This window comes from Globicephala melas, chromosome 6 (assembly GCF_963455315.2).
Source record: "Globicephala melas chromosome 6, mGloMel1.2, whole genome shotgun sequence".
Lineage (NCBI taxonomy): Eukaryota > Metazoa > Chordata > Mammalia > Artiodactyla > Delphinidae > Globicephala > Globicephala melas.
Window position 1 is genome coordinate 99,628,452 of NC_083319.1, and position 22,947 is coordinate 99,651,398.

A 22,947-nucleotide genomic window follows, 5' to 3' on the forward strand; every position below is an offset into this window, starting at 1 on the left:
CAAGTGTTACATTCGGTGGTGTGTGTATGTTGAATGCTACCCTCACTTCTGCTCCCACCCCATGTCCTCAAGTCCATTTTCTGTGTCTACCTCTTTATTCCTGCCCTGCAACTAGGTTCATTAGTACCATTTTTGTTTTTAGATTCCATATATATGCGTTACCATACGGTATTTGTTTTCTCTTTCTGACTGACTTCACTCTGTATGACAGACTCTGGGTCCATCCACCTCACTACAAATAACTCAATTCAATTCCTTTCTATGGCTGAGTAATATTCCATTGTATGTATGTGCCACATCTTCTTTATCCATTCATCTGTCAATGGACACTTAGGTTGGTTCCATGTCCTGGCTATTGTAAATAGAGCTGCAATGAACATTGTGGTACATGACTCTTTTTGAATTATGGTTTTCTCAGGGTATATGCCCAGTAGTGGGATTGCTGGGTCATATGGTAGTTCTATTTTTAGTTTTTTAAGGAACCTCCATACTGTTTTCCATAGTGGTTGCATCAATCTACATTCTCACCAACAGTGTAGGAGGGTTCCCTTTTCACCACACCTTTTCCAGCATTTATTGCTTCTAGCTTTTTGGATAATGGCCATTCTGACCGGCGTGAGGTGATACTTCATTGTAATTTTGATTTTGTATTTCTCTAATAATTAGTGATGTTGAGCATCTTTTCATGTGCCCCTTGGCCATCTGTATGTCTTCCTTGGTGAAATGTCTAATTAGGTCTTCGGCCCATTTTTTAACTGGATTGTTTGGGTTTTTTTGATATTGAGCTCCCTGAGTTGTTTGTATATTTTGGAGATTAATCCTTTGTTGTTTCACCAAATACTAACATTTATTGAGCAATTACTGTGTATCAGGCACTGTATTTATACTCAGTATCTCATTTAATTTTCTCAGTTGCTCTGAGGGAGAGACCGTTAGTAGCTTTGTTTTCTTGTAGGAGGAAAAATAAGTCTTGACGTAGTGACTTGACTCAAAGCCTAGTAAATACAGATTCAGGATCCGCACTGAGGTCTGTCGCATTCAGACCCTAAGCTCTTAATCTCTGACTTGAACTTCATATATTTTATTGTATGGATTACCTTACTTTAGCAATCCCCTTCTATTGTATGTTTAGATTGCTTGCAGTTTTTCACTATTATGAGCCCTGAAGGAATGCAAGCTCCAGGAGGGTAGGGATTTTTGTCTTTTTGGTCATTGTTTTATTCCCTGTGCCCACAAAAGTTTGTACTTGATAGATATTTGTTGTTGAACATGCACTTCTATCAAATTTCTTAAAGCCGAATACCCCCATTCAGGATAATTTCCATGGGATGAATTTCCACAGTATTGGGACTTTATAAGATGACTTTATTTATTTATTTTTTTAACATCTTTATTGGAGTATAATTGCTTTACAGTGGTGTGTTAGTTTCTGCTGTATAACAAAGTGAGTCAGCTATGCATATACATACATCCCCATGTCTCCTCCCTCTTGCATCTCCCTCCCACCCTCCCTATCCCACCCCTCTAGGTGGGCACAAAGCACTGAGCTGATCTCCCTGTGCTATGCGGCTGCTTCCCACTAGGTATCTGTTTTAACATTTAGTAGTGTATATATGTCCATGCCACTCTCTCAATTCGTCCCAGCTTCCCCTTCCCCTTCCCCATGTCCTCAAGTCCATTCTCTATGTCTGCAACTTTATTCCTGTCCTGCCCCTAGGTTCTTCAGAACCTTTTTTTTTTTTTAGATTCCATATATATGTGTTAGCATACGGTATTTGTTTTTCTCTTTCTGACTGACTTCACTCTGTATGACAGTCTCTAGGTCCATCCACCTCGCTATAAATAACTCAATTTCGTTTCTTTTTATGGCTGAGTAATATTCCATTGTATATATGTGCCACGTCTTCTTTATCCATTCATCTGTCGATGGACACTTAGGTTGCTTCCATGTCCTGCTTCAGTGAACAGTGTGGTACATGACTCTTTGAATTATGGTTCCTTAGGGTATATGCCCAGTAGTGGGATTGCTGGGTCATATGGCAGTTCTATTTTTAGTTTTTTGAGGAACCTCCATACTGTTCTCCATAGTGGCTGAACCAATTTACATTCCCACCAACAGTGCAAGAGGGCTCCCTTTTCTCCACACCCTCTCCAGCATTTATTGTTTGTAGATTTTTTGATGTTGGCCATTCGGACTGGTGTGAGGTGATACTTCACTGTAGTTTTTTTTTGTTGTTTGTTTGTTTGTTTTGCGATACACGGGCCTCTCACTGTTGTGGCCTCTCCCGTTGCGGAGCACAGGCTCCGGACACACAGGCTCAGCGGCCATGGCTCACGGGCCCAGCCGCTCCGCGGCACGTGGGATCTTCCCAGACCGGGGCACGAACCCGTGTCCCGTGCATCGGCAGGCGGACTCTCAACCACTGCGCCACCAGGGAAGCCCATTCATTGTAGTTTTGATTTGCATTTCTCTAATGATTAGTGATGTTGAGCATCCTTTCATGTGTTTGTTGGCAATCTGTATATCTTCTTTGGAGAAATGTCTATTGAGGTCTTCTGCCCATTTTTGGATTGGGTTGTTTGTTTTTTTGATATTGAGCTGCATGAGCTGCTTGTATATTTTGGAGATTAATCCTTTGTCAGTTGCTTCGTTTGCAAATATTTTCTCCCATTCTGAGGGTTGTCTTTTCATATAAGATGACTTTTAAAGGTTTTTTCTGAAAGAATGAATGTGTAAGAATAGCCAAGAACAATTTTTAAAAGAAAATAGTGAAGTTGAACTTGCTTTACCAGAAAAAATAAAAAATTAAATGTGACATTGACACAGGATAGATAAATAGAACAGACCAGAAACGTCCAAAAACAGACCTTAGTACATGTAGGAATTTAGCAAACAACAGTGGTATTATTTATTACTAGTTGTGGTATGATTTTGAGCAAGTCTTCTTAGCCTCAGTATCCACATCTGTAAAATGGGATTGATACCATATTTCCTCAATTTTAAAATGCTTTTTTGTTTTATTTTCATGTTTCTGAAATAGGGAGGTGTCTCAGTGATGTGTACATTTAATGCAGTATCTTCTTCTGCTCTGAAAAGCTGTCATTGATACTTATAATTAGGGAAGTACTGTGGAATCTAAAATAAGGTGGTTGAGAAGAGTAAATGTGATAATGAAAACAAATTGCTTAGCACAGTACCTGGCAGACACCAATAAATCCTAGCAATTCTTATTATTATAAAATTAGGGAAGAAAGGATTGTGGGTGAGTTACAGGAGTGTTCAGATGCAAATACCAGAGTCCAGTCAAGGCTGCTTTGGGCAAATAGCATGTAAAGCATCTGGCGATTAACCGTGGGAGGCTGGGTTCCTGCTCAGTGGTGCCTGCAGGAACCCAGGGCTGTCTTCAATGGATCTTTCTGCTCTGCCATCCTTAGCACATAGGACTTCCTCCTCGTGGTAGTCGAGCCTGTACCTCTGAGCAGGAGGGAGGAAGAGAAAGAGATGGCACCACAGCCCTGCACTTAGATTTCACCAACAGAACAGCCACCTGTGGCCTTTCTTAGCGCAAAGGATGTAGTTGACTTCACCTCTGGTTCTTACCTTTTATAGACTCCACAGTTGAAGTTTACAGGGACAATAGACTGTTGATTAAAAAACATTGGGATAATTGGCTTTTTTTTTAAGTTAGATTCTCTGTGTCACGCTATGTCAAATTAAATTGTAGATGACTTAGAGATTTAAATTTTTTTAATGCGAGAAAAAATAGGTATATGTTTCTGTAATTTCAGGGTGAGAAAGGGTTTCCAGGCATGATATTAAAAGCAGAAACCTTGTAGGAAAAGTGGGATATATTTGACTTTGCTTAAAAATTTTGTAAGACCAGTTAATAAAATTAAAGGGCAGATGACTAATTAGGAAGAGTATTTGTAACATGTGACAAAAGGTTAATATTTTTACCATATGATGAACTCTTTAAGTACACCAATAAAAAAAAAAAGATAAATGGGGGTCAGCAAAAATGGGCAAAGGAGAGTGACAGGCAATTAGCCACACTGGTAGTCAAAGGAATGCAAATTAAAAGAATGATGAAAATGGTTTTTAACCTGTTTGGCAAAGAGGGAATCCTATTTCATGTGGGATCTTCCCGGACCGGGGCACGAACCCGTGTCCCCTGCCATCGGCAGGCGGACTCTCAACCACTGCGCCACCGGGGAAGCCCTGGAATCCTATTTTAATGCTCAGCGTTGGTGAGAATCTTACGAAGCTGGCATCCTTATCCACAGATAGTAGGAGTAGTAAATTTCTCAGAAGCGTAGTTTAACAAATTGTGTAGTAAGTTCTTTTTTTTTAAATTTTTATTATTTATATTTATTTTAAAATTTTTTTGAATTTTATTTTATTTATTTTTTTATACAGCAGGTTCTTATTAGTTATCCATTTTATACATATTGGTATATATATGTCAATCCCAATGTAGTAAGTTCTTAATAAATATTTGTTGACTGCAGCCCTGGGGGCAGGGACTGGCCCTGGGCCACCTTGCTCCTGGATCTCACTGATTCCTTTCCTTCTAGGCAGGTCCCCTTCTCCCCTTGCCGTCTTTCCCTATGCCCTGCTGTCAGGTTGGGCTGGGTGGGTGCTGGGAGGCAGCCAGCTCACCTGAAGGCCTTGCATTCTACCCCCTGGCTCCCAGGATTTCTGGGTTGTTCTCCCAAAGGCGGGGGAGGGCAGACCCGAACCCAGACCCAAACCCAAACCCACTGTTTGTCTCACTTTTACTGGAAGCCTGAAAGTTTGGTTTGTATGGGAGAAAGTGAGGTGGGGCACGCGTGTCCTGCTAATCAGGAGAGCCCTGCAAATCCCAGGGAGCAGGCTGTACTGCAGGCTACCCTCCTCCTTTCCTGGAAGCGAGAGGGCTCCCGGCCAGAGGGCTCCCGGCCAGCCCCCAGGACTCGCTTTTCTCAGAGCACAGAGTACGTGAGGCATGGGGCGAGGTGGAGCCGTGCTGGCCTGCAGGGAAGCTGGCCTGGCTTTCTCTACCAGGGACGAGCCAGCGGCAGAAGGCCCTGGACTCCCTCCCCGCCTCTCCTCCTCTCCCCCTGCTTCCTGAAGGCTGGCCAGTGACATTGATTGGCATATGTATATTTCAGTGGTGACCATTTCCCCTCTGAGAGGCTGGGCAAGTTCTCCAGATACCAGGTGTCTGGGGAGTTAACCGGGATAGCAAGCCACAACTGTTCTCATCACCTTTCCCAGAAAAGCGCAAAAAGTACAAAGTCGCCTGCACCCCCAGACTCGGGCCACCAGCCAAAGTGCCCTCTGGGGCAGCCTGACCAGCCCTAGGAACAGATTCTGTCCCCGTTCCTGTTCCTCCTGCCTCGGCCGCCCCCTGCCATCCACCAGATGCCGTGGAGGTGTGTCCCACGGCAGAGGCCTTGACCATGGGTAAACCGTGGTGTGCACCGCTCTGCTGGCCAGATTCTGCCTGTGACCTTGGCTACTCACACCAGTCCCTCTTTTTGGCAGCGGCCACGAGCCCCTCCCCCACCCCCACCCCCGCACTTCAGGATATGTGCAGTTGGCACATTGAGAGAGATTGTGAGCAACGGGACCGGGACTCAGAGTTTCCATGACCAGCTGAGAAATTCTAGAAACAGCCTGTACTTGCGGGGTTTCCTTTCCTTTTCTCTCCCTGCCACAGGGAAAAGTTAACGTGGAATTTTCGGCAGGGCGATCAGATGGTTGCCTGTCCTCGGCACATTTGCTTCCAGGATGGGGAAGGAAGGCTGCCTGTCTGTGCCTCTCCCACCACCTTACTTTTGGGTCTCCCACCCCACCTTATGTTCTACTTTATTTTATTTTATTTTTTACCTTATGTTTTATATTCCAACTCCAGACAGAATTCTCTGGCTCTCTGGGGGTCTTCAGCTCTGAAGCTGCAGGAGAGGGTGTCCCTCCCCCTATAACTGCTAATAGTTCGACTGGGGGTTGAGATCAAAGAACAGTAAGGTTCTAAACTTGGGGGCCCTGGACAAGGGGGTCGTGGGAAATTAATACATCATTCAGCAGATATCCTTCGGGGGCTCTCCTGGTGCCAGGCACTCACTCCTCCAGGCTCAGGGAAGAAGATAGGCGTGAGTCTCCACCATTGTGGAGTTTACAGTCGGTAGGAGGAGATAGATAATAAATATGTAAAAAAAAAACAAAACAAAAGAAAGAAGACTCTGTAAAATAGTGATATATGGTAAGAAGAAAATAAAACAGGGTGTTGGGATTCTGAATGACTTGTGAGTAGGTTTTTTTTTTTTGGAAACCAGGCGGCCCTCCGCTTTGAGAAGGTGACCTGTGAGCTGAGACTTGATATGAAGATCTAGGGGGAAGGGCATTCTCAGCAGAGGGAACAGCAAGTGCAAAGGCCCTGAGGTCAGAATGCGCTTGGTGTGCTAAAGGAACAGAAAGAAGGCCAGGGTGGCTGGATCCTGGTGAGGTCAGTGGGGTTAGCAAGGGCCAGACCTCACAGTGACATATAGGCCAGGAAAAGTGGTTTAGATTTGATTCATTTGTTGTTTTGCTTGTTTGGCTGCGGCACACGAGATCTTAGTTCCCCAACCAGGGATCGAACCCGTGCCCCCTGTAGTGGAAGCTCAGAGTCTTAACCATGGACTGCCAGGGAAGTCCCAGATTTGATTCCACGTGTACTGAGAAGCCATCGTGGGTTCAAAGCAAAGGAAGTGCTGTGATCAGATTTGTACTTTAAAAGGATGACTCTCTCATTGAGCTGTACACTTAAGACTTGGACACTTCACGTGTATATATGTTACACTTAAAAAGAGAGAGAAGGGACTCAGACAGTTTGGGGGTGAGTGCTCAGTGGAAGCTGGAAGCCTGGTTAAGAGATTTTATTTTATTTTAGTATTTTTATTTCAACCAGCATTTCAACATTTCCTTCACTCAGATTTCCTGTCTTCAGATTCAGACAATCGTTCCAGTCATCTGGAGGAGAGGTCTTGAGGCATGAATTGGTCTTGTGAGTAGCACCCGAAAGGCAGTTATTGAAAACTTGTAATATGCACGCAGTGCTAATGTTGCTGTAGTTCATTCACTTTGTTTTATACTATTCCGGTGTGAAAGTGGTTAGTTTGTTTATCCACTCTCCTGCTGACGGGCTTTTGGGTTGCTTCCAAAGTTTTTGTTATTGTGAATAGTGCTGCCGCAAGAATTCTTGTATCTTTTTTTTTTTTTTTTTTCTCCGTTTGGGGCAGAAAGTCACCCCAACTAGAGGATGTCTGAGTTGCAAGCTAAAATCAAATACCCTTTCCAGGTGGCATTCTGATTGCCCCTTGGGGTTGCTGTTGGCAGGAGAGGGTAAGCCTTTAAGTCTGGTTAGAATGTTGATCCCTTTTTAATAGGCAAGCAGTTTTTTTGGGGGGGGAGGGGGAGGGCAAGTGGAAATACATCGTGTTGTTAAGGGAAGTCACCTATGGCACCATGTTGTCTAGAGACTGCTGCCTTGAGGGGTATTTTAACCTGAGAAAGGGGAGCTTGTCCATGTGGGTCTTTTGCTGTCCCTGATCTGTATCTGAGGATGATAGCCAGAAACGTGGTTGCCTTTGCTCTGGAATCCATCTGAGTGTGCTCTTGACAGCCCCTCTCTAGAGCTCTGGCCGGGCAGAGACGGAGAAGCAGAAGGGCAGAGTATCAGGGTCCTTATGCTGTCCTTAGCACCTTTGGCAAGAGGGAGCTTTGAGAAGACACTGTGCATTCCTGTCCTTGAGCCCTTGGCCCTAAATACTGCATCTCCAGTGCAGTGTATCCCAGCCATTCTGCACTCTCTGGAGAAGTGAAGGTATGTCTGTTTACGTATGCAGTTGTATTTACATATTCGAGCCGCAAGTATTTATTTAGATCCTGCCAACTTCCTAGGATTGTTATGAAACAACCAAGAAAGTTAACTGAAAGTGTTAGGAGTCTCACTGTGAGACAGTACACCATTGAGACAGAGTGGTAGGATTGAGAGGAGGATGGGGTAGGACTTGTGCTGGGGAGGATTTGGGGTGGACCAGAGATGGTGCTTTTTCCTGCAGTTCATCCTTTTTTAAAAAAAAAACCCAGCACATCCAGGCCCTTCACACTTGTGGAGAGAGTGCTTGGAACACATTCAGACTACATTCAACTTTCTGACTGATGTCTCTACCATATGTTAATCAGCCTTTCCAGTCCTGGTCCTGTGGGCCATGTGGAGACAGGAGGGTGCAGGGGTGAAAGGGAGGAGGGTCAGGCGTCTCAGGTGGAGTCCAGGGTCCCGGCAAGAGAGTAGTGGCAGCTGAGGGTGAAAGATGATGGGAGCCTAGTTGGAGGGACCCTTGCCTGCCAGGCAGAGGGACTAAACTTTCCTGTTGGGTAGGGGAAGTGATGGAAGGTAGGTATTTTAGCATGATCCTCGGAGGGGACAGGGTGGCATGGAGCTGGCGTGAGTGACTAGTGCGGGTGGTGCGCTGCAGTACTTTCTCCTCCTGAATCCCAAGAAGAGGGGCGCTCCTGTCACGTGGTGAGGCCCATGCTGAGGAAGCAGAGGTTGAGTGAAGGCCTTTCACCTCAGTAATCCCATGATGACTGCCAGTGACCTTGGGCCAGGGAATGAACCATGTGGGAGGTTTGGGAAATGGGAGGGAAAATGGAGGAATTATGATTCAGGCATGTAATTACTCAATCTCTCTCTGTTTCTTGCCACCTTCCTGTCTCTGGTTTGGAAATATGGGCCTTTTTCCTCTTTTTCCCAATAACCCTCTTTCTCCTGAGAGTAGGGCTCGTTTATGACTCATGCTGGTAAATATAAGGCCCAAGACGCAGCCTGTGCCCTCCTACCCGGGCCCTGGCCACGTGCTCATGAGCAGTAACTCGGGGAAGGGGCCGCCACTGCACAGCAGTGCTCCTTGCCCTCTCTGGTGAAGAAATCTGGTAATCTAACCACCTTCCTCTGAGAATAACGGTCCTCAGACCTCTGTGTGCATCGTGATCACCTGGAGAGCTTCCTGAAACACAGATTGCTGGACCCCATCTGGAGTCTCTGAGTCAGCAGATTCGGGTGGGGCTGAGAATTTGTGTTTCCAAGGGGTTCCCAGGTGATGGTGATGCTGCTGGTGGGGACCACACTCTGAGAACTACTTTCCTGGAGAAATTATCACTCCCAATTCAGCATCTCAGCTGAAGAGATGGCACGGTCAGAATCTTTGAGGAGGAGTGGTGGCGGGGGGGCGCTTGTGCTGGCTTAAGGATGGGAGGGTTAAAAGGGGGAGATAGTGGTGCAGCAGGACATGGAGGGAGGGGGATGGGTGGGCTGGCGTCAGGGCAGGGAGAGTCTTTGCTGCAGGCAGAGCAGTGGTGCTGTCCTCCGGCCTGGCTTCTAGTAGAGAGAGGTTCCCTGCACCAGGAAAACCAGGTGTGCCTCTGCCTGCTGTAGCCCAGGGTCTTGTAAGGGGTCACTGTCTGGAAAGAGCCCACCTCCCTTCTCAGAGGACTCTTCTTAGCCATTTGGGGACTTCTTGTGAGAGGCCCTCGGTGGCACAGTCTGCCCACACAGTGTTGCTGCCCGGGAGTTGGAGTTGGCATTTATGAATAACCCTCCTGCTACAGCAAGAGAGTTGAGGTCTCAGCCTGATTGAGGAAATGATGACGGGGTGGAGGGCGGTCTTTTCCGACTCACTCTGATACTTGTGGTTAGCAGGACAGTGATGTGGCTTGTTTCTCTCCTGGTAACCGCTAAAGAAGAGCCTCTGCAGGTCTTTAATGGAAAACTGTGGGGCCAGCAGCCCCAAGGGGCAGGGAAGCACCCCAGGCTGGATCGAACCTGGGAAAAAGAAGCCTTGCTCTTTAGACCAGACTGGGTGCTGTGTTCTTCCACCTGGAACCCAGGGAACCTCCTACCTGGGCTCCTGGCTTCTGTTCTTGCCCACCTCCAGTCTGTTCTCCACACTGCAGCCAGACCAGTATACTAAAAACACAGATCTGGTGGTACCTCTGCTGAAAATGATCCCCACTGCCCTCCAGATGGGGTCTAGCCACCTTCGCGTGGCCTGTCGGCCTGTGCCTGCCCTGGCCCCTGCCACATCCTCTTGTGTACACCTGGGCTCTTAAGTTCTTAGATGCGGCATCTTGGCCGAGGCATTCCAAACGAAGCTGCATCTTTCTGGAACATTCTGCCCCATCCGCACCCTGTCACCTTCACCTGGCCCACTTTTACACGCCCTGGAGGTCTCAGCTAAAATAACGTCTCTTTCTGGAGGCCTCGCCTGACCCCTGACGCTAGACTTGACCGCCCTGCTGTGTTCTCTAAGCTTCCTGTGCTCCTCGTTGTGACCTATGGCGGACGGTTTGTTTGGCTTATTCCCCAGGCATCCACGCTGAGGCAACCCTGTGGTTTACTCTTGTTGTCCTGGTGTGTTTAGTAATAGCGCCTCCTTTCACTGGCAAGTGCGTTACTTTGGATAATAAATTATGGTCCAAGCTACTAAAAGTAGAGAATCAAAAAACGACACTTTCCAGACGTCCTTTCACTGGAATTCCCAATGTGACATGCATTCTGCCAATTAGCTACACTCCATCTAGTCTTAAATATGTAGATATCCTCTTCCTCAGGATGGACCCTGGGACATCCATTTGCTGGTGTGGATCATGGCAGTTGCGGCATAATCCTGGAGCAGGCAGCTTCCTTGTGCCATAGCTTCCTGATGGTGGCGGCGGGCAGCAGCTCCTTGGCCGACTGGCTCTGCACTGTGATTTTGGGAGTAGCTCCTGGACACTCAGACTAGAGTCTGTTTTTTCAGCTCTTCCCATGATTCTCTGGGCCATTTAATATGTTACACAAAATCTCTGCTTAAATTGCCTAACTGAACCGGGATCAATACACAACCCTTGTCATCATTGTTCTTGTAAGTTGCTTGTTGAATTGTTTGTTTTCCCTGCTCTGTGAGGGCAGGTTCTAGGCATTCCCTAGCATTATTCCCGGTATGAAACCAGTAGGCAATGAATATGTGTTGAATGAATGAACTCTTGGACTGAGTTTTTTAAAGTGCGGCAGGTGTAGCTAGCCTTTTGTTCAATGAATATAAACAAAATTGAAGGAATGGGGATTGTTTAGTCTAGGGTAATAAGTGGTCTGGATATCTGACTTTGGGGAATGTCTGAAGGCCCCGGGGGCGGGGTGGGGAGCTGTGGTAGTGGGTGGGTTAGAATGTCTGTGGAAGGAGGCACTGAGCTACCTGTTCCTCATCAAGCTGTAGGGGCGATGCCAGCAGACATCAGTTAGATGGGAGGTTGGATTTGGCATCTTCCAGCAGAAATTCTCTGCTTCTCCCCACTCGTGTGCCCAGCACTGGTCCAGACACTATGCTATGGGGAAGCATAAGGGGAGGACCCCCTTGCCTTCAAGGAACAAAAATCTGTCTGGAAGGCTCCCTGGGAGACCGGGTCATTAGGAGTCCAAAGTAGCTGGAGATGAGTGCTCAAAGGGTGGTCCCAGAAGGCTTCCTGGAAGAGGAGGTAATCCAAGAATAGGCAGGTTCAGGTCTAGGTGAGGGGATTGGCCTGAGAGCTTGGAGAACAAGGAACAGAAGGAACAGACCTAAGTACCCGCTGTGCTATGACCTTTAAGCTCTCTCTCTCGTTTATCAGAATGCCCCTGAGAGCCTGGACATTTCACAGCCTAATTGTGCTGGGGGCACATGGTAGGTTAGTGGCAGGCCCCAAGTTTGAACCCAAGCCTGCCCAACTCATCATGCTGTCTGATTTAGCCACTAGATCATACATTTTACTTATTTATTTGACCCTGAATAACAAGTTGGGAAGTTTTGCTTCAAATGGGTGACGTAAGTGGTGGATGTGAGTACCTTGTTTCCTAAGCCACATGCCAGGCCCCGTGGTCTGACAAACAGGAGTGGACTTAGAGGGACAATAGGTCAGAATTTTGCAATGGAGTGTCTGGGAAATGTTGATGGATGAATGAGAATAGAGGTGACTCTTGCCCTGGCCTCTGGTAGGGGGAGTCCTGCAGGCTCCTGCTTACCGAGCTTCCTGACTCGTTAGTTGGTTTTGGAAGGTTTCCTTGCTCTGGCAAGCCCAGGCTCCGCTGGGACGGTAGAGCCTGGCAGATGCACAACTCTCCCCTGCTGGTCCAGCCCTCAGGGCTCAGCATGTGGCTAAATCAGCCGTCCCAGCTGCCTGTGCTGGCTGCCCAGGGCCCTGACGCCGCTGGCCTCTGCCCTTCCCAACCTCCCTCCCACGGGCAGTGACTCGCACAGTGGGGGCTCAGTAAATATTGGTCCATGAACGGCAGGCTAGTGGTTAAAATTTTGTTCTCTGCTTCTGGGTCACCACTCTTTTTTTTTTTTTTTTAAAGTTTTCCCATCCTGCCTCTCCCAGCGATGTGAGGTTCCATGGGGACAGTATAGTAAGTGGGTCACCAGTTCCAGGTACCCCCACTGCCTTCCTCCCTGCCAGCTCCCCTACGCTGTCAGTGGAAATCTCCCACCCTGGGTGGCCTTTGGCTGAGCCAAAGCCTGAGGCTAAGGTTCTGGGAGTGCGAGCTGGAAGAGGAGAGAGCACATCCTTGTAGGGTATGTGGGAGAGCAGTTAGGAGGGAGGGCCTAGCGAAGTAGGAGAAGAAATGGCCTGTTGAGCCCTGGGCCTGTTGGGCAAGGCCGAGGACTTGCTTTCAGGCCGTGATATTTGCACTGTACTTGGGAGGGAGTTTCATCTTGTCCGAGAGGAGAGTGGCCTCTTGGACAATGTTCATTTGGTGGGCAGGGAGGACCACAGGCTCGGTATTTTTTCTCAAAGCTTTTTGGACTCCAGAGAGCCTGTAGGGAGGGTATGTACTTGAGTACATGCTGCGAGACTATTGGTTTTCTCCCTGTGTCTATGGGGACTTACACAGAGAACTGTACTTTTGTTAGTTTGACCATGCGTGCTGGGAGCACACTAATTATTTATAGAACACTTGGCAGTCTGTGTAGTCACATTATTAATTTTACAGCTTCTAGGTTTTGTCCCATACTTAGAAAGTTCTCCCTAACTCCCTGATTATAAAAAAAAATCACCCACCATCTTATATTGTTGTACCTACACAACCCACTGAGACACATCAATGATGCATTTAAAAAGGTTAAAAACAAAACAAAACAAAACACTCCAAATCCCACCACTCAGAAATAGTCATCACTAATATTAGGTGAACATTATTCCAGACAACATTCCAGACATGCTCACAGATAAAATGCATATAGAGAAATAGATATAAATACTCCAAAACGTGGGAGCACGTGACAAATTAGGAGATTGGGATAAACATATACATACTACTATATATAAAATAGATAACTAATAAAGACCTACTGTATAGCACAGGGAACTCTACTCAATATTCTGTAATAACGTATATGGGAAAAGAATCTGAAAAAGAATATATATATATATATATATATATATATATATATATATAACTGATTCACTTTGCTGTACACCTGAAACTAATACAACATTGTAAATCAACTATACTTCAATAAAAATTAAAGAAAATACTCCTATAAAAAACTATGAAAACTTCCCTGAATGTAACCAAAGAAAAACTATAGTAAAATTAAAGGAATTATTAAACTATGAAGAAATGTGTCTTTCACAAGAGAGATGATTTCCTAAAAGACCCCAAAAAGGCTAAAAAAAAAAGCTTGTGAGTAATATCTATAATTACTTGTTTCCATTTTAGATGGTATTTATTGACTCTGCTATGAAAAATGAGGACATTAGCTTTTTTTTCTTTATTTGGGTGCGTTGGGTCTTCGTTGTGGTGTGCGGGCTTCTGATTGCGGTGGCTTCTCTTGCTGCGGAGCATGGGTTCTAGGTGCGCAGGCTTCAGTAGTTGCAGCACGCGGGCTCAATAGTTGTGGCACGCGGGCTTCGTTGCTCTGCGGCATGTGGGATCTTCCCGGACCAGGGCTCGAACCTGTGTCTCCTGCATTAGCAGGCGGATTCTTAACCACTGCACCACCAGGGAAGTCCCAGGACATTAGCATTTTCACATTTTTTTCTCATCTCCTTTCTTTCCATCTCTTGATTGTATTAATTATATTATTAAATTGTCCATGATTATAACATTTAGATTTTGTCCTATAACCGTAATCCCCATAGTTTTTAATTATTTCTTATTTGAAGGGTTTTAATGCTTACCCATGGTTTTTGCATTCCTGAGCCTTCATTTTATTTTTCTACTAATTAGCTGCATTTCATTATCATGTCATTTTCTTCCCCCCTAGAAAGGGGACTGAAGCCTCTGACTTATTTCATGCTTGAGAATTTCTGCCTGTTGTCTTTACCAATTTGTACGACATCACAGCTGGGAATAATATTCATTGGTTCATATTTTCTTTCTCTCAGGATTGTGTAAACACTGTTGCATTTCTTCTGATGCTAAATGTTGCTATGGAGAAGATGACGGCAGTCTGAATTTTCTGCCACTTAAAAGAAGTTTTAGTACATTTCACAGTTTTTGGAAGAAAATATTATGGGACGGGGGAGTTACTTCTGGATTCCTGGAAAAGCCTTCTTTTTAAGTTCGGTAACTTCACTAGGCAGCATCCCAATGTTGAGCCTTCTGCATGAAATTTTTGTGGAGTACAGTGTATTATTGCAATCATCAGATTCTGTTTTTCCTTTCATTTCAGGGAAATCATGTGTTTTTTTATCTTTGAACATATTTTTTATTCCGGTCTCAGGTTCTCTACTTCAGGAACATCAGTTATCCTGGCGTTGGTGTCATGTCGTCACTATGGGCTTTAATTTCTCTTTTCCGTCCGCATTCACTGTGCTTATCTCAAACCTTCTTTTGTCAGTATCTCTATTTGAAATTTCTGGCAGAATTCTGTTCTCCGTTCATTAGAATCTGTATATTAGTTCTTCAGTGATGTTTTGTTGGTCTTTTTTTGGTAAGCCTGCATCTCCTTTTGTCTTACAGCCCCACCTCTGAGCCCTGGTTTTATCGTGTGCATGTTCTAATTGAGTTATTCCACAGAGTGGGCAGTTTTGAGGGATTGCTGTCTCTGGAGTGATGTTTTCCTTTCCATCGACATCTTTGTCTCTGCGTGGTTGGCCTGCTGCTTCTCCTCGTCATATTCATGCTAGTGCTTTTTGGCTCTTTTGGCTCTAAAATAAGGCAGTGACTTTCTTCCCACCACCTTGAGGCTGGTTTGTCCCCAACCCCAGTGACAGCAGTGCTGAGTGCTGGGTATTTATGGCGTGTTCTCTGTAGCCTGAGTTGGGGGTGGAGGGGATGGATTGGGCCTGTGTTCTGGGACTTTGGTGGTGGCCCCGGTGGCGGCCCTGGACTGGGGAGGTGCTGTTGGAGGGGGAGGAGGACCCACTGGAATTGGACAGCTTCCCCAGTTCATTCAGCCTGCAGCCTTGCAGCCCTTATTTCCCTCAGAGGGAGTCAGCCCGTTGTTCTTGTTCCCCTGCCACCTGTTTCTTTGTTTCCCAGCACCTTTTCCCACTACTCCCCAGTGGAAGGGGAGGAAGACTTGGCGGCAGTCTGCCTCTCTTCAGATCTGGGGCGGTTTAGTGAGAATCCTCCTGGGGCCGGGCCAGGGCTAGGAGACCAGCCACGTGTGGTACCTCCTGCATTCCTTTCCTTGCCTCTGGTTTGGAAGTTACTATATCAGATTATGTCTCTTTCCTTGTTTGCTTGCTGTGGGTGACTTTTTTTTTTTTGGCTTTTTACTATTTTTGTTTTTAACTCAAAAGTTAGTTATCCGTTGAAGGAAAAATGCTGCCATTTCAGTTCTCCATCTTAATTCAGAAATCTTTATTTTTATATAGTGTCTCAACATACCTTATCTTTCTTAGTACTCAAAGAAAGCTCTGTGGGTTTGTTTTCCTCTTTCCAATATAAGGAAGGCGACCTAGTGAGATCAGTGAGGTACAGATTGGACTTCTCCCACCAAACCCAGTGGTCCTTCTGTTGCCAGAGCTGCACTTTTCCTAGTTACCAGCACCCACAGCAGGGAAGACAAAAGCCAGAGTTTTTGAGTCCTCAGGGCCTCCACCTCCACCCTGAGGCCTGGCTTTGTCTTTGGTCTGCAAGTTTCGGGGATTTTTATACACGTCTCCTGAGGTGGGCTCTGGAAGGTGCCCCCTTGGCTCACCCAGACCATGTGTGTCTGTTTTACCCCTCACTGGTTAACCTTTCATGGGGAGTGTCCACTGGGGAGACATTCCTATTAGGCTGACGGGTCACAGCCTTAGAATGGGGAGGGGATGGGGACTGGAGGAAGACCAGTCTATTTGACAGTCTTCTGCAGCAATGAGCTGTGGGGAGAGAGCCCCCAGGGAGATGGCAGCCGCCTTGTGGTTGTTAGTTGGGTATGAGAGCACAGGCACCTCAGAGACCCCCTGCTGTCTGTCCCCAAGAGGAATATAAGAGAACTTGATGCCTCTTTTTACATCCTTTGGATTTCAGGTGGGGAGGAGACAGTTGAGGAGAAGGCTTAAGATGATTCACTAAGGCCAGTCAGTGGTGCAGCCAAGGACCTCGGGAGCCATCACTCATGTCACTGTAGCCTCTCCTTTTCCCCTGCCCCCTCACCTGCACCTCCTTATCCACCCATCTGACCCCCTGGTCATTCTTTAGTGTGGACCATCAGTCTTGTTTTTTGGTTTTTGGTTTTTTTTGGCTGCGTTGGGTCTTTGTTGCTGCACGCAGGCTTTCTGTAGTTGCAGCAAGCGGGGGCTACTCTTCCTTGCGGTGCGCAGGCTTCTCATTGCAGTGGCTTCTCTTGTTGTGGAGCACGGGCTCTAGGCACGCGGGCTTAAGTAGGTGTGGCATGTGGGCTCAGTAGTTGTGGCTCGCAGGCTCTAGAGCACAGGCTCAGTAGTTGTGGCGCACGGGCTTAGTTGCTCCGTGGCATGTGGGATCTTCCCGGACCAGGGCTCGAACCCATGTCCCCTGCATTGGCAGGCGGATTCTTAACCACTGTGCCACCAGGGAAGTCCTGGACCATCAGTCTTTTCTCGGTTTTAACTCGAGTGCTTTGCAGAAGCCCAATTCAGACTGCCCTTGCACACACGCCACGCCTTGGCCTGCCGCTGACTAGCATCGCAGCTGAAGAGTTCGAGTCTTCCAATTCACTGTGCTCCCACCTAGCCCGTGCTTTGAGGGGGCGCAGAGTAGGCATAGGGTGCTGCACAGAGAAGATAGGGTCCCAAACACATCCTTTGCCCATTTCCTGTGACTTACCAGTTGGCCTTGGAAACCGCTGTGCCTTAGCCATGTTTGTCTCTGGAGCATTAGATCTTACCTTCCGCGTTTCATTCCTCAGCCCAGAGGAATCTGAGAGGGAGAACGGTGGGCTGTCTGGCCAGCACGTGGTCAGGGAAGGGAGTGGGTGTTGGGAGGCCCAGCAGCTCCCAGGCCCCCCAGGTCTCCGTTGCCTGTTCTGCTCACATCAATGTCCAGTCCCTGGACCAAGCATCATGGAAAGTCACTACTCTGTCCCCACGAAGAGAAGTAAATGTTTGCTCATCTCTGAGACAGTGGGTGGGCATGGAAAAAATGCAGCATGGTAAATATAAGAGTAAAGTTATGTCCATGGGACAGAAGTGCCGCTTCCAGGATGAGATATTTCTGAGCCGGGTGAAGGGACCACAGGCAGGTGGAATCTGATTTGGGAGCCTCCAAGGTAGGAAGGCACTTCTGAAGCTCCACAGAGGGTCCAGAGCCAAAGCATCTCCTGTCGACTCTCACCTCACCCTGCACCCGACCCCGTCCCGGGGAGGTTGGGTCTGGTGCCTTGAAGACAGACCTAAGGCACTAAAATAATTTACTTCTTGGAACCTGAGCCAGGTGAACAAAGGGGTGGAGAAGACTCCAGCTTCTCTTTAGTCGGGGAGCCTGGTCCTCTGAGCCAACAGCATACTCGAGCCTTTGTCTGTCTGCAGCTTGTTTTTTTTTTATTTTTATTATTATTATTTTTTTGCGGTACACAGGCCTCTCACTGCTGTGCCCTCTCCCGTTGCGGAGCACAGGCTCCGGACGCGCAGGCTCAGCGGCCATGGCTCACGGGCCCAGCTTCTCCGCGGCATGTGGGATCTTCCCGGACCGGGGCACGAACCCGTGTCCCCTGCATCAGCAGGCGGACTCTCAACCACTGTGCCACCAGGGAAGCCCTGCAGCTTGTTTTTAATGCCTGGCCCCATGGGCTCTTCTTACTCCTCCTGGAAGGAAGGTGGTCTTGAGGGCGGCTGGCTCAGCTCCCCGACGGGAACGGCCCACCTGGGGCCGCCCATTTCCATGGACTTAATAGAACGGGCTTGGGCTTCCTCCTGCAGCTGGAGCTGGAGGCGAGGACCCCTGCCCAGCCTTACCATCCTGCTGCTCTGGAGCTGTATGTATCCTCTTCCTCTCTTCTTTCTTTCCTCCAAAGAATCTCTTATAAACTTCCTTTTTTTTCTAAGAATAACTTACATCTCCTTTGGAGCAGAAAGCTCCCCTTTCATGTCTGCCAAAAAGCCAGGGTCACTTGGATTTGAAGTGTCTTTAACGAGTCCAGGGTCCCTGGACCAGGACTCCTTACTGCCCTCCAGCTGTTTCTACATTCTCCTCTGACTCTCCGGGGTGGGCATCCTGTCTGGAGTGCAGGCCAGGTGGGAGGGCTCCGCCCCACCCACTCCCAGGGGCCTCTGGGTCACTGAAGAGCAAACGCTGAGTCGATGCTTACCTTGACGTGAACGCCTGTCCGGGTACAGCTACAAGTACCCCAGGTGTCTCGGCCTTGAAGTGTTTTTGCGCGTCTCTTGTTTGTGAGTGTTCTGAAGTTGCTGCAGATGGATTTGATTGTTTGTTTTGTTGAAGTGATTCTGCAGAGGGAACCCTGTAACACAGCCTGTCTGTGTCACACACTTGGGGGGTTTCCTTCACAGGTCTTCAGGGCACCTTACGCCTGGATTTGGGGTGCTTGCGGGGACTGGTAGAAACTGGGGTAGATCTGCCCAGAGACACGCGGGCTTTGGTGGCTTCTGCATGGGACCTGGGGCATGTATGTGTGTTTCTCCACACACAGGGGACAGTGGCTAAGAGTGCCCTGACTTTAGTGTCGTTCAGACCTGGCTTCAGTTCATGGAGAATTCGATCTCTGGTCTACTTGCTGGTTATGGACCACGTTCCCTGATCCCCAAACCCCAGTTTCCTCATCTGTTTTGTGGGGATAAATGTCCTGCCTTCTCTTAAAGGAATCAGTGAGTGTCAGGTGCTTCAGGTAAGGTCACACTGGGACTGCTAACTGCTCTCCTCATCTCTTGCCCCCCCTTTCCTAAACCCATGCAGCCCTCCTCCCCTTTGTTTTAACAGTACAGCACACGCCTTAGACAAATCACAGTGTGGTCGGGTGGAGAACAGCTTTCTTTGTACAGTGGGGTTTAGCTGTTTTGGATAAGGTCCACCCTACTCACTATAAGTTAACTTTTGGGTCTTGGTGGAGACTTGAGAGCTTTTAGTTTCAAAGTAGCACTTGTACAGACTATCGTTTTTGCTGATGCCTAATCCATTCATTTGTGTGACTCAAAGTATATTCACTGAAGAGTGATGGTTTATGTTTCCAGATTCTGTGCGTGCCCCACATGTGGAACCTAAAGCCTGGAATGTCCTGGGTATGCTTGCGGTCGGGGACTTGTGCGATGTAGGCGTGGAGTAAAGTCGGCCACTGTGCTTCCATTGGCAGCTTAATATCTGAGAGGGAGTCAAAGTGGAGGAGCCCTGCCAATTATAAGTCTTACGATAATCATAGCCATGTTTTATCGAGCGCTTTCTTGAGTCTAGTCCCTTGCCAAAGCTCATGTCGTTAAATCTTCACAGTAGTCCAGTGAGGCGGGTACAGATTTTATAGATGAGAAAATTGAGGTGTGGAGAGAGAGGCTACGTAACTTGGCCAAGGTCACTGCTGGGAAGCAGCAGTGTGGAAATTCAAGCCAGGTCTTCCTGACCCTAAAGGCCATGGTACGCTCTATCACCGCTCTGGGTGATTGTAGAATGTTGACTCTGGTTACATAACTTGCCCAAGATCACACAGCTGGTAAACGGCAGAGCCAGGATGCAGATAAGCCTGCTCTTAACCGCTTTGCTCTGGTTCCTCTGTCCCAAGCGAGGTCGGGGAGATGGAGTGATCCACGTGAGGCATCATGCCAGAGCCCCGGGTGCCCCGGGGAGGCATGGGAATAGCTACAGTGCCTGGGCTCCTAGGCCTGGATTAAATAGGAGGCTCATTTTCCCCTCCTGGTGTTTGTTTATTTCACAAGTTTAAATTATAACTATACTAAGGGAAATGATTAACAAAAGAAAAATCATCCATCCTGCTACTGGAAGGTTTCATTTTTTCTCTGTTCCTTCTCAGTTCTTAACTCTGATTACATAATTGTTCTGCTTCTTTATTTAACATTAAACTCACAAATCTCCTTTTTATAGCTGCATACTATTGCATGAAATTGATGTAATCCACTTGACCACAACACATCTTTCTGCCAATAGCCTTTTTATTTTTGGATTGCTTCTCTTAGTGTAAATTCTAGAAGTAGAGTTATTAAAGGATTTAAATACATTTATTATCATATAACTTTTCCAGAGTCATATTATGTATACAGCCCCCAGAAGTATGTTATTCTGTTGTTTAACCTCACTAACAATTTGGTTTTGTATCTTTTTTAAAAAATGTGTTTTGCTATTTTAATAAGTAGCAAAGTAGCACCCTCCATCTTTTAAATTTGTATTCTTAACAAGCCGGGGAGACTGAGTATTTTTCACGTTGGTTCCCTAATTTAGGTAGTATAGAAATAATCCTTTGGCATGTTTGATGGTGTATAATTTTTCCAGTCTGTTTTTTATCCCCCCTCTTTAAGTGGTGGTGTTCTTTTTTTTTTAGATTTTCCTTTGGAGAATTTCAAACATATACAAAAGTAGAGAGAATAGTATCATGGATTCCCACCTACCCATCACTCAGTTCCAGCAATTATCAACTCATGCTCAGTCTTGTCTCATCTGTACTCTAATGCAAATATCCACTCCTTGGTTATTTTGAAGCAAATCCCAAGTAAGATATTTAATCCATGATGATTTCAGTATCTCTAAAAAGATAAGGACTTTAAACACCCATAGTTTTTCTGTACTTTTTTCTTTTCAAATTTGGTCAAACCTATTGAATTTGTTTTTTTATCTTCTGTTTCAAAAGAAGGATTTTTCTCAAAAGCTAGGCAGAGGCCTTATAGAAGGGGTGAAGGGTCAGTTTTGATACCAACTGGATTCAGAGTCTGAAGAGAGACCCTCCTGTTTGGAGCACAGCTGGCGGGTCTGGTGTGGAAGGAGAGGATGGGTGTCCTAAGCCTTGCCCTCACCTGGCCTTCTCCTCTTGCAGCCTCACCTGTCGCCATGAAGCTGCTGCACCCAGCCCTCCCCAGCTGCCTCCTGCTGGCTCTGCTCGCTGTGTGGACAGCTGCTCCTGAGGTTCATGCTGTGTCCTTGGGGACACCCGCCATCAGCGCAGCCTCTTTCTTGCAGAACCTCATGCATCGCTACGGGGAGGGCGACAGCCTCACCCTGCAGCAGCTGAAGGCCCTGCTCAACCACCTGGACGTGGGAGTGGGCCGGGACAACGTCTCCCAGTCCATGCAGGGACTGAGGAACCTTTCGACGGTAAGGCTCCCTGGCTCTGCCCAGCACCGTATCTGTCCTTTCAAGGTTCCCAATCTAGTTGGGGGCAGGCGAGCCTTGATGACAGAGCAGAGGGGCCAATTCTTCCCCTGCGGTCGGGATCAGCTAGTCTGAGTCTCCAGCAGCACCTCCCAACCTCCTACATGGGTGTTTTGAAGCCCTTAGCAAAGGGCAGCCATGAAGTAGGGGCTCTCAGCCCTCCAGACCCTTCCTCAGAACCGCACTGGGATCTCCTGGAACTGCTGGTAAGCTGGAGCTCCCGGGTCAGCTAATACTTCTTATAGAGTTTCTGCAAAGCCCTTTGCCCGTTATCCTAGGTGAGCCTCAAAGTACCTCTACGTGCAGGTGGCAGATCTTCATTATATCCTGTATATACTGAGATACTAAGGGACCCACAGTGAGTTCTGGAGGGACCAGGATTAAGACTCAGGTCTTTTGGCTCCTGGTTCTCTGTTCTGTCTTCCATATCTTCTTGGCTAATCAGAGTCTGAGGCTGTGTGTGGCAGCCAAATATAAGTCAGCCAGCAACGTCTTTGCATATCTACTTTGTTCCCTGTGCTGAGTGTGGTGAGAAATAGAGGAAAATGAGTCATGTTTAGGGAGTTTACTGTTAAGATGGGGAGCTCAGCCAACCAAGAACAGAGTTAACTGATATTCAGATGAAGTGCTAGATGCTGTGGCTTGCATAGTCATTATAGGATTCAGAAATGAGAGAAGCGGGTGAGTGTGCACTAGGTGGTCAAGGAAGCTTCTGTGTGGGGTGTCCTGGAGCTTCGCCTTGAAGGAGAGCGGAGTTTGGAGAGACCGAGTCGCTAGGCTGGGGGAGCCATGTGGCGTGTATGCAGAACCACAGGGGCGTGGTGCACGTCTGAGTCGGAGGGGTGGCTGCCTTGGGGGGCTCATGCAGCCTGACCCCAGAGGCCTCCCGGCTCAGCAGCAGGATCTTGGGGTCACTGAGTCCAGCCCCCAGCATTTTTTTTTTTTTAAGATTTTTTTGATGTGGACCATTTTTAAAGTCCTTATAGAATTTGTTACAGTATTGCTTCAGTTTTGTTTTTTGGTTTTCTGGCCGCGAGGCATGTGGGATCCCAGCCTCCCTGACCAGGGATTGAACCCGCACCCCCTGCATTGGAAAGCGCAGTCTTAACCACTGGACCCCATGGAAGTACCAGGCCCAGAAACCCTCACTCGTCGGCACTCCCAGAGG

At 47.3% G+C, this 22,947-nt stretch overlaps 1 protein-coding gene across 2 annotated transcripts in view; it reads left to right on the top strand.

Moving 5' to 3' along the window:
* The window catches only part of SLC39A14 (solute carrier family 39 member 14), a 47,576-nt gene that overhangs the window by 10,155 nt on the left and 14,474 nt on the right, over window positions 1-22,947 (top strand). The window contains exons 2-3 of one of the 2 annotated variants that reach the window (XM_060301253.1): window positions 6,957-7,028; window positions 21,445-21,722. In XM_060301253.1, the coding sequence (XP_060157236.1) occupies window positions 7,016-7,028; window positions 21,445-21,722 (291 nt within the window). In that variant the 5' untranslated portion in view covers window positions 6,957-7,015. The remainder of the gene's footprint in view (window positions 1-6,956; window positions 7,029-21,444; window positions 21,723-22,947) is intronic. The other variant, XM_060301254.1, reaches the window with a different exon arrangement.